At 36.5% G+C, this 12114-nt stretch overlaps 1 protein-coding gene across 1 annotated transcript in view; it reads left to right on the plus strand.

Moving 5' to 3' along the window:
* The window catches only part of LOC124222913 (dynein axonemal intermediate chain 3), a 74759-nt gene that overhangs the window by 24745 nt on the left and 37900 nt on the right, over positions 1 to 12114 (plus strand). The window contains exons 11-12 of the mRNA XM_046634412.2: positions 9721 to 9837; positions 10440 to 10610. Of these exons, the coding sequence (XP_046490368.1) occupies positions 9721 to 9761 (41 nt within the window). The 3' untranslated portion in view covers positions 9762 to 9837; positions 10440 to 10610. The remainder of the gene's footprint in view (positions 1 to 9720; positions 9838 to 10439; positions 10611 to 12114) is intronic.

A 12114-nucleotide genomic window follows, 5' to 3' on the forward strand; every position in this document is an offset into this window, starting at 1 on the left:
CCGAATGATTTGCTCGAAGTTATTCGAAAGAATCTAAAATCTGAATTAGAAAAATTTTCTTGTAATCTAGTTAGGCTTGAGTCAGTTTGAAATTTGATTTTTTAACCTCCGTCTTGTGAACGTTTTTTTTTTTCCACTCAATCGACCAGTTAACACCTGGTTTAAAAAATTTTAAATAATTATGGGGTGTTTGATCGAGCGTTTTCAAGTGTTTGGAAAAAAATTGTGTGAAGAGAATCGAATATCGGTGGAAATTCTGCGGTTCAGGGGACAAGGAGGGTCCCGTATGCAGTGAAGCTAAATGCCTTCATGGAGTTGAAAGCGGGCTCTGCATGGTATATATATATATACACTCGATGCTCGGAGAACATACGATATTCCGTGGATACTTGGCCGCAGCCTTGCAGACTCTGTCGCTGTGTGGAGGAGCGCCAAAACACACAGAAACACGGAGACACGGATTGGACGAAGCTAGGAGAGGAGGGTGGCTGTGCAACGCTAGTTACGTGTTTGTGTTTATGCTTCCCATAGCCGTAGCTACTGCAATGCCCTCAGGAGTAGTTTGCACGCGAGGCAACACGGCTGGATGTCTGGATCCTGGGATGCTGCTGTGGCACGAGACTCCGGGTCACCAGCCCGAGGAAAGTCTCGGCTTTGCCATCGGGAGTCGGGGAGTTTATCCTGAGGTCTTTAAGCCTTGTGAAACCTCTCAGGATGAGGAAGAAGGTAAAGAAGAAGAAGAAGAAGAAGAAGAAGAAGAAGAAGATTAACTCTGGAATGATAACTTTGTTATTATTTTTTTTCTATTTTTTTTTCACCCATTTTGATACCAGGGGATGAAAAAATGCCCCAATCCTGTAAATTTCATCCTTCGGGTACGTCGTATCGTTAAGGATCTCATTTTCTTCGTTTTTTAACAAAGAATCATATTGTGGGTCAAAACATTTTTTGTCCAAGTTTCCAAAAAAAAAAAAAAGTGGTAAAAAACTAATTTCTCCAGAGTCGAAAACTTGAGCCGTTCTCTTGCGGTGGGGAATTTTAATTCGCGTGGGGTGTTTTTTTTTTTGTTTTCTCTTTTCTTTTATGTCACTCACTAGGATAAAAATTAAGATGACTAGAACGTCCAAACAATCAAAAATGCTCTTTTTTCAAGAATTAATTACGGATAAATTGGTGCCTGTAAAAAACTTTACTTTGACATAATGTTTATCGATGATGTTTTGAATAGTATGAAACAATTTTTTTTTTAAATCGCGTGAAGTTGATGATTGGTGAGATAATATTTTTAAATATTTTTATGAACTCGATTTCTTGTCTGTCTGTTTGTTTGTCTGTTCGTTACAAATTTTGGCAATCGATTTTAAACCAATTTTCCGATGAGCGAGAGCAAACTTGAGCTGATTGGAATAAGTGTTAAAATTTTTTGGTTTTGTGCTGAAGTTTTTGAAGTGTATGATGTTTCGAACTGCACAAAAAAAAGAAAAAAATCAACCACAAGACTAATTGAGACCAATGCCAATTGAGATTTGAAAAATCGGTCCTTGGGAGTTTCAGGAAATCAATAACAATGGAAAGGTTAAAAAAAAGAAAAAAAAAACTGGCAATGTCTTGGAAGGGCCGAGATTCAAAACTCGATAATTTTTCATGGAACGCTTTCGTATGAGCTTATTTTCTACATGTTGTTCAAAACCACATCACTGGAGCTTTAATTTCGATTACTACTCAAAGGAATTCTTCGAAATTGAAATTATAACAAGAAAGAAAAGATTTGTCAAACAATTCTTTTCAAAATCGAATATGTCTATTTAACTGGAGATACCGTATTCCATTTTCCAAGGATATCTACGACCGGATCAGAGGTGGGAAGTACCTTGAATACGAAGCTGATGAAGATGGAGAGAGTACTTAGAAACGTACCTGGGATCGATAGATTAATTAATTCTTCGGAGTGTAGAATCGGCGTTGGGTTAGGTTAGGTTAGGTTTTAGGGTATAGAATCGGTGTTAGTTGTTAGCTGATTGTATGAGCGTGTTTTCGGCGTGGGACTGCCGAGAAACGGATGGGATGGGTAGTTTAGAATCGAATGGGAAGGAGGATTAGATGCGGTAAGGAAAAGGATAAACTCTGGCCCGGCTGACAAACGACTAGATTAATCACGTGACGGTGAAGCAGGGTCCGTTTCCTTGCCGAAGGACTCTCCGACTATTTCAGGAGCTTCCCGAAGGATAACCTCGTAGGGATACGTTCAAAACGGTAATTGTGTCCCCGCAATTTTCCCTCGCTTCGATTCGAAGCCGCGTTTTTTCGAACCTCTCAAGAAGAAACTCGCAAATTTTTACCACCCTTGATTGGAATGTAGCAGAATTTAGCTGCGATTCGCACAGCTGCGAAAAATAACCACCCTTAGTGTTGACATTTTTTTTTTTTTTTTTTTTGGTTAGAAAGCTTTTTTTCACTCGCGTTATACCTTCGTACGTATTGAGGAGTTTTTGTGACAATTTTAAGCTGCAAGCTTGATGCGACTTTCGAAGACTTCGAATGAATGACTCCCAGTTATTTCATTCAATTTTTTACACGCGCACAGGTTTGAAGGGAATTTAACTGGATATATATGTGACTTGAAGTGGTTGTAAATAAAACGCTCGGAAATTCAAAGAGCTTTATCGAGAATCGAAATGAGTTCAAAGACTTCGCATTATTTGACTTGAGTTTTAATATCGTTTGAGGTGAAACTTGAATCGGATAAAATATGAATTCCAAATACTTCAAGTAGTGAGTTCAGAAGAAATCATCGATACTTTGGATCTTGTAAAAAAAACTTCACTTCACATGACTTGAGATTAAAATTATTTCGAATGGACTTCACTGTAAGAGACTTTGCGAGAACCAAAGTAACTTTAAATGAACCTGAAAGGTTGGCCGAACAATTTAAATGAAAGCTTCAAATGAATACTTCGAATTTGACGCAATTGAATTGAACTTCAATACGCCTTGAGTGAGATAAAAAGACTTTGTCGATGTTCAAACTAAATTAAAAAGACTCCGATAGACTAGAATTATAAATTTAAATGAACTCTTAGAAGTACCTGTGATTAAATCGAGACTTGATGAACTGTTTGAAATAAATTTGCAAAACTTTATCTAACCTGAGACGACTTAAACTGAACTTTGATCGGTTCAAAAAACTTTACGTGACTAACGCAAGTCAATTGATCAAAAACTCTACAGGCACAAAAAATTAGCCTAATAAATTTGTCGCAATTTCATATGACTCAAATTAAATTCACGCATGCTTGAATTAAACTGAAACAAAACACAGTCCCAGCGAAATTCCATAAAACTTTTACGTGAATGAAGATAAATTTCAGTAACGGGGGAAAAAATAAATTGAACTCAAGTTTCTTTTTTCTTTCTTTATTTTTGTAAAGGTTATATATTCGGAAATAATTTTTTCTCGGAATTCTTCTAATGAGAAAAAAAGAAAATCGTTACAAAAATCGACTCGACTTAAAATATCGTGAAAAATATTTCTCTTCTGTGAGAAAATAACGAGAGAGTGCGAAACGAGACCTTAAGTCGAGATTATCGGTAATATAAATTTGCGGTTCTTTTGACAAATTCGATTCGATCGGTGGATAGCTTCTCGATTGGCTCTCGATCAGGGAAAATGGGTCGAGCAGTGGACCCGGGACAAGAACTGAGAAGATGTTCGCCGGTTGGGGCGACTGGCTTTAAGGAAATGTAAATCGCGTTAGCTGTTACCGAGGTAAAGAGAAAGAGAGAGACGGAGAGACGGAGAGATAGAGAGAGAAGCTGGACGATCCGGTGCGGAAAGGATAGGAACAGAGTCAAGGCGAGCGGTTTCCTTCGTTAGTTGCCCGACGTCGAAACCGCCTCTTCCTCTTCTCTTCCTCGTCCTCATCATCATTCTCCTCGTCCTCATCCTCTAGTGGTCCAGAGTCTGGAATCTGCCGGCTGATTCAGTTGCAAATAAGATCGATTATATCGGACGCGCCCCGCCTGACAATTTCAGGAATTAAAATGTTCCGTTTCCACTCTCCCTCTCTCTTTCTCTCTCTCTCTCTCTCTCTATCTTCCTCTCGCTTCTTCGTTCACAGGATTACCCTGTCATATTAATCTATTAACCTATTTTATTCTATTTTAACCCAATTCATGTATTTATGTTTTTTTTTTATGCACCAATCGTTTTATGTGATATCTTGTTCGAATGTTTTAATGTATATTTTTATTTATTTATTCCTCTTTCACTTTATTTTACTTTCTTTATGCGTCTGTTTCTACTTATTTATATTTTTGTTTATTTCTACACTTTATACATATACTTCTATTTAGTTTTACATTTCTGCATTTTTATATTTATTTATTTTCATATAATTTACTCGTTTAACTATAGTTTTGTTTTCCTCTTTTCTCCTACTATCTTAGGTCAGTGCTAATTTTAATTTTGTTGCTTCCTTACTATTTAGCTTATGGGTTTTTAATTTTTTTTTTTTTTTTAAATTCTATTTTGTATACTGTTGATATTCCCGTCTAAGGTAACTTGTCCCAGGGCGAATAAACACTTCTATCTCTCTCTCTCTCTCTCTCTCTTTCTCTCTCTTTCTCATGCTCTGAACTCTAAAAAAAATCTCGCCCCAATGACCAGAATTTCATCCTGGGTACGAAATTTCCGAGTCAATAATACACATTCGATAAAACATTATTTTCACTTAACCAAAGAGTTTGATGGATTTTATCGTGAGAAGGCAACAAAATGTTTATACATAATGTCTAGGAAGAGGTTTGTGACTATAATCTCATAGATTCTGTCACGATTGCGAAATGAGATCTACAGAGTGAGATCGTTTTCTGAGAATTGAAAAATGATTGCTTTTAATTTGGGGTTGATATTATCGCTGTCATAATTTCTTAACAGTGATAGTATTAATAAATTGCAAAGTTCTTAAAATTTTCTCTGTTCATCATTCGCTCTGTTGGAATTCTCTTCTCCGTTGTCTTCATAATTACCTTAATTAATCGCGATAGTCGATCGACGCAATTTAACGTTTTTTTTTTTTTTACTTCTTTGCCATTTCTTTATTCTTGCTTGGAATGAGAATTTTTCGACCCCTTGTTTTTTTTTCAGAATAACATGCCTCTCGTAACATTTGAGATCCGAAGACTTAGATATTTGGAAAGATGTCAGTATACCTTAAAATAGCAAATTTCAATCACTTCCGGTATTTCGAGACATGCTTTTCTTTTCGCCAATATATATATATATATATATATATATATACAGAAATCTCCGTCGGTCGACATAAAATATCTCATTCCCCGGCTATGGCAAAAGCTGACTTGTATCTTTTTCCGTGAATATAATAAAATTTCACCCCAAACCTTTTTCCCTTCGTTCAGCCTTTCGCCTCCCCCCCCCCCTACCCCTCTTTCTCTTCCCTATTTCACGCCCTCCTCGGGCACTTGCAGAGGAAATATGGTCACCGTAATAACGATTTCTAAGCTTACGCAAGGCGCTCCTGTATCACACATACATTATACATAGTATTTTATATAAAAGTACCGTTATAACATTTGCGGAATTTATAGAGTGCAGACTTGCACGTATGTGAAATAGTCGAATGCGGGTAAAAGTAGAAAAAGAGGTACACCTTTTGATTTCGAGTTCATACTTTGACAAATATACACGTGTCGAGAATTTTTTCTACTGAAACAAAAAATAAAATTTACTCTACTGTCTTTGAGACACGATTTTTTTTTAACCACAGTTTGAACATGTTAAAAATTTTCGGAATTGATATTGAATGAATATAAAGTATAGTAATTTCAGAACATCCTTCGGTGAATCAATTTCACCGAAAATCGAGTCGAATCGAATCCTCTGTGATATTAGTTTAAAACAAAAAATGTACCAATTGACTCGTAGAAGAAAAGAAAAAACAAAATCGGAAGAAAAACTCGTTCACGAGTTGATGTAACACTGTCGTGAAAAAAATAATGTACTTGAAGAATTCACCGACGATTTTTTTTCTCAACTCGTGAAATAGTTTTTAAGATACGGTGGAAAAAATTCTTTGTTCGAAAAATCATACACTCAGAGAAATTTACTAGAAAAAATTGAGTAAAACAAGTAACGTTAAAAAAACTTTTTGAATATTGTTGGGATTAAGAAAAAAGAGGTACGCGTAAACATTTTGCGCTATTGTCGATCATTTTGCGGTAATTGCAACGCAAAATCAGTTTGTCAGGTTTACTCTACTTTTTTAGTTAAACACGGCTTTAACGTCAATTTATTCTTGCACGAGCGTTAAATTTTCGCAACAGTTGCAAGAAAATATAGCAACAGCGATCGTAATGAGAAAGAACAGTAACGGATACTAGACTTTCCGGTAACGGCTAGAAAACTAATTTTCATTTTCTACCTAGAACTATATTTTTCGATTGTGGTAAAAAATGAAAATAGTTAAGAACTGACCGGTATCCGGAACTAAAAATTTCTCTCATTGTCAACGCACGACGACAATAAAGAAGAAGGATAATAACAAGGGAAAAAAAAGAAGAAGGAAAAGAAAAAGGGGCTGAAGATACCAGCTTCTCGATGAATATGTATATTCAGTTACCACCCTCGCTCTGTCTCACACACACACACACACACACATATTCGTACTGTGTGTGTGTGTGTGTGTGTATACATATACATATATTCTGTTTATTCGCATGTCATACATACTGATCTCTGAAGCTAGAAGGAGGCAGTAGTCCCACTATTCTGCAGGGCTGTTTCATTCCCCTTACGAGCCCCTTTCTCTACATCCCTCTGTCGCTGTCTTCGCCCATTTGCATCGCTCTGAATTCGAACTCGAACTCTGCCGAGAGAGGCGAGGATGTAGGGAGGGATGCAGGGAGCCACCGACCCGCTTCAAACTTTAACTTGATTCCCGGTAAGTGCTCGAAAACCCGAAATACATGCGCGCATACCGCGAATCGAAAGCCGCACACAGGCTTCGTGGGTTAAATCAAAGTTGAAAACAGTCCGGGTTTCCGGATCCTTGGGGTAAGATTCAATTTTTCATCTCACTTCTCGGACGATAACTATTTTCGAACTCTTTGCCAGTTTCCTCTTTTCCAAATTTTCATTCGCTGAAGTTTCTTGGACATCTTTTTGAAGTATTTTTCTTTTTTTTTTTTTTTTGTTTTTCTACTCTTTGCGAAAATCGTAACGCAGATACGTTCTGCCGGTGATATTTGTTCGAAAAATTAGTGCTACAAAGAATTTTTATCCATGTATTCTAATTTTTGTAAATTGAAAAGAAAAGAAATAAAATTAAAAAAATATATCTGGGATCAGAATGAATCGTCTCATTCGTCAGCCTTGTTTTTTAATTAACTCGGGGATATCCGCGAGGGGATAAAAAATTTGAGGCAAAAATAAAGAAAGACGGAAGTTTGAGGCTGGGAAGATGATGAGTCGAGTAACGAAACGCGAACAGAAACTATACAATAATAATTGGAGGGATGTGCAGCGGGGCTTTTGTCCGGGGGAATATTTGTCACCTTGCCGATTCTGTCTCTGTGTGTATGGTCTTTGCGACAATGTATGAGTGCTAAGAAATGAAGATATAATGCCGAAGAAAGGGAATTAGCCACGTGAAGCGTGTCCTACACGTGTGGGAGGAAACTCTTGCCCGGATGACCTAACTCGATTATATCTCTCACCTTTATCAAGCTACATCATCGTTACCTTACTTATAACCCAACCCGACCCGCGCCCGGGAGCATCTATCATAACGGAAGTGGGAAAAAGAATGGGGCGAAAAAAATAAATAAATAAATGAATAAATGTAAGAAGAGTGCAAAGAATGACAGAACGGTTTAAGTTGCCGCGTCGAGTAATCGCGTTTTTTATTCCATTTTAAACGTCCTCCGGAAGTAACCGCCATGGAAATACGATTTTTCAAAGGGATTCAAATAAATGTCACAGATTTTTCAGTCCTTTTTTCTAACGAGGCTTGTTTCTTTTTTATTTTATTTATTATTTATTTTTTTTTTTGGGAAACTTTATTCAATTTTATTGCTTTTACTCATTTTATCTCACCAGATCAATTCAATGATTTCGTGATCGATAAAGTCAGTCAGAATATATATCCCCCACCTTGGAACATTCTAAGGAAAGGTTCGTGTCTTGGTTAAGTGTCGGTAAAGTATCGGATAGGAATCTGTGCCCAGAACTCTTCTCGTTTATCTACTTTGACGTTTTTAGGATATGTTTGAGTCTTTTCTTCTTGATGAAATTTCAGAATGAAATTATTTCACTGTGATTAGCGTGTGTTAATGCCGAATCGGTTCGGGGGTTTCGAAGTCAGAGAGCCGTTTGCGATTAGAGAGATTGCCGGAAACGTCTCGCGCATCGACGGTTGGTTAATTTCCAATTATCCGGGAGGCGCGAAGCCGTTTTGCCCGCGGGGCGTGAAAGCCCTTCAGCGTCGAGCGGCGATCGTCCTGCAACAGGACGAAATCGGTTGGCTGCAAGGCGGGTGACGTCATAATCGTCCGACAGCCTTGGCCGCCGATCACGTAATCCAGGATCCCATCATTTATGCTAAACGGACTTTCGCGGTGGGAACTGCCTCGCTGATTGCCTCGAATGATTATCAAACCATCCCGCCATTTACACCTCCACCCCAGGATCAGCGGCACGTACCTGCTGCACGTCGTCCTAGCTATCGAAATTTAATCACCGCAATATCCACAGCCACACTTTGTCTCTGCCAAAGGCACCGCGATTAATTTTCTCCCTAATATGACACCGTGATTAGCAGCCTTGCAATATTCGCTCAATTTTCATCCCGCGTTGAAGCTTCTTCGATTATATGTTATATCCTGCGGATACGCGGGTTGACGATTTTAATTTACCGATACTTATCGTCTGCAAATTATGAGAATGATACAAAATGATGGATTATTTTTTCACGATTGATCAAGTTTTTTTTTTATTTACAATTCGTTTTTGTTTCTTACAAACACGAAAGAAGCAATGCAGTATCAATTTACGTGATTAAAGTATCAATTATTATCATTGCCGTACTTATTCAGTACCTATTTGATGCAATAAGTGAAAGATGAATGAATATTTTCACCTGAAATTGAAAAAATTATTGAACAAAGCTACAAATTATCAAAAAACTTTTCCACTATTCGCGAAAATTTGATTTTGAATTTACGGTTTGAGAAAAAAAAAAAAAAAAATACAAAATGATTGACTAATCGATTAACTTTTACGAATTTAATCGAGTCGTGTTCGATCATTTTTTTGAACTCGATTAATCGATGCATCGATTATTTTGAGCTTAGTAGCCGAAATCGCTAGATGTCACTTACACCCGTTTCGTTAGTCGAAAATTTTGAAAGGCTTCGCAAATGCGACCTTTATTGGATTTTATTATAGTTATAATAATGCCCTACAATTTTTGTGGAATTATTTGTTTAAGTTTCTAGGTTTGGACGTGGGGTAAAAATTTAAAAAGATTGGACACAATGAAAGTATCATAATGTCGAATTTTCATAATAGAAAGTCTGCGTATAACAAAATCAAAATTTAGAAAGTTAAAGTACAGAAAATTTGTAAGAATTTCGATTATTCTATATTTTCACTGGCTATATTTTTATTCTATCTAACGATTCTGTATTTCGGTATTGTTTCAGGTTTGGAGGATGAATTTCAGGCATCGGCTGAACAAATTTGACTGCTTTTTGAATACCGACAGCAGCGTACAATATTCCAAGTGAAATAATATCTCGTTACCACTACAGAATTATAAAGTGAGTGGTATTTCTTTTTTAAAGAAGTCTTTGTCCCTGCTATATACCTTTCTGCTTATTATTCACTCCTTTTCGCTTCGTTTTATTATTAAGGATTCTTTCAAAACGTGCAGGTACCTTCGTTATAAAATCGAATATACGCGCTTATGAATTATTCGCCGTACGAGGTTCGCCTGTGTCTTGGGGATTTGTTGGTTGATAAATTGCTGGGTCGAAAAAAAGAGAGGAGAATTTTCCACTTTCAATTCCAGGCGACCATACGCTAGATTTTTATCCAACATTAAGTTACGTGCATATTTTTTTTCTACCCAATAGAATGTAAAATTTTTAAAAGGCTGCAAGTCGATAGCTGTAATTGAAAGCAGAAGTGTTTAGGAAAATTTGCGTCATATTTTTCAAGACGTTTGTCAATATTTATAATCAATGAGTCATGAATTTCGAATCTTGAGTTTATTGAGATCAAGGAAACTGGAAGAAAAGTCTTGTCAAGAAGTTCGTATAATATTGAATCCGTAGATTTTAGGAAATGTTTGAGGCTTTCATTCTTGCTCAAATATTTACTTCTTTTTCAAACTTCTAATATCAATTTTTCTTTCCAACAGCTCTTGCATCGAATTCCGCGTCATAAGGAAGCTGATTCCTATTTAATTCTTGGATAAGTGCTCCTTTGAAGTCTCTGCAAGGAAGTAAAATGTACAGCAGCAGCAGCAGCAGCAGCATAATATAGCAGCAGAATCAGCAAAAGCAGCGGCAGCAAAGTGTTGAGCAAAAAGGTAATTGCCTTCTCCTACGATAATTAAATTCACCTACTAAATCGAATCTAGCAGAGATAAATTGAACCCCAATTTATCCATCCATCCTGGATCAAACAAATTAGCTGTAATCGTTTAAAATTCACTCCAATATATATATTTAACCCGCAATTAAAAATGCAATTTTTATATCTAGAATTTTTTCAACAGTTTTTTATCAAAAATTACAGTTTAGAATTTTCTTTCCCGAAAAAGGATTAGAAATATGCTATTTAAGGATCTTTCCATTCCTTTCGTACGTAAACAATAAATTTTGTTTATTCGCTAATTTTGCTCCTGGAAAATATTTCACGAATATTTTCACTCAATCAACTCTTATTCAAAGTTTTGGATCCTTTTCTTATTTAAACCAATGATTAATTTCCGAACAATAAAGAAAAAAAACAACAAACAAAAAAAAAAAGGGTTGTAGAAAAATTCGAAACGAATTACGTTAACCAATTATCTAATTTTCAAATGTAAAACAACAAGGGTAGCTGCAAGCTCTGTTCAAGCTTACACAAATATCGTCAAACGGGAAGGCTCAAAGCGGTTGAAAGCGAGCAAAAAAAATTGTCAGTAATAATTTTATGAACGGCATGCAGCTGCCGGCAGCCGGTGCGTCAAAGTTGATACGGTTAACCGGAAAGCCATTATCCAGAGTGCAATATCTGTCGCATATAAAAGCCCCGCGCTGCGCAAGCTTGCCCGATTTTTCCGCACGTGTCGCTTTGTTCATGGAAAACTGACCCCTGCGGAAACATCGCTCCGAATATTTGTAATCCTTTGTGTACTTCGTTGCGTTGTTTGTATATTTTTTTGCTGTTTTCTTTTTTCTCTTCTTGTACATTTCGTTCCCTATTTTTTCGTGTTTTTCAATTCGCTCGTTTTGTTTTCCTCGCATTTTCATTACCGTTTGACTGCGGTAGCTTTTCTTCGTATTTCCCACGCTTCGAATGCTACTGGATAAAAAAAAAAAAAAAAAGAAAAGAAAAGAGACTTAGCGATGAATTGTTTTTTTATTTTCTTTTTTTTTTTTCAACTCCTTCTATCTGCTTCATACGCGCAACTTCGACAAAGTATAGAATTCTACGTTTCTTGCAGCAGCGGCAGCAGTTGAAAATTTTGCTAATTTTACGTCTTTTATGTTTTTCTTACCATTCGTTTCATTTTACCTATTTCATCATCACAGTGTTTCTGTTCGATTGCGAATTCCGAGCTTTCGAAAATTCGAATCTTGCTGTACGTCAATTACCCAAATTTAGACGAATGACGATATTGAAATATGAAAGAGAGAAAAAAAAAATAAAAAATCATCTCTAAGCTCCATATTCTGGAATCAGAATTATTCAGGAGTTAAAACTGACGTATTCATATGTATCAATGTATCCGGATCTCGCAATTTTGCTATAAAATCTTGTCTTCTTTATACCCCATTTTTTATCCTCATAATTCTTATCTTTCAAGGCGACGTAAAAACTTAATC

Source organism: Neodiprion pinetum, chromosome 7 (assembly GCF_021155775.2).
Source record: "Neodiprion pinetum isolate iyNeoPine1 chromosome 7, iyNeoPine1.2, whole genome shotgun sequence".
NCBI classification, from domain to species: Eukaryota; Metazoa; Arthropoda; class Insecta; order Hymenoptera; family Diprionidae; genus Neodiprion; species Neodiprion pinetum.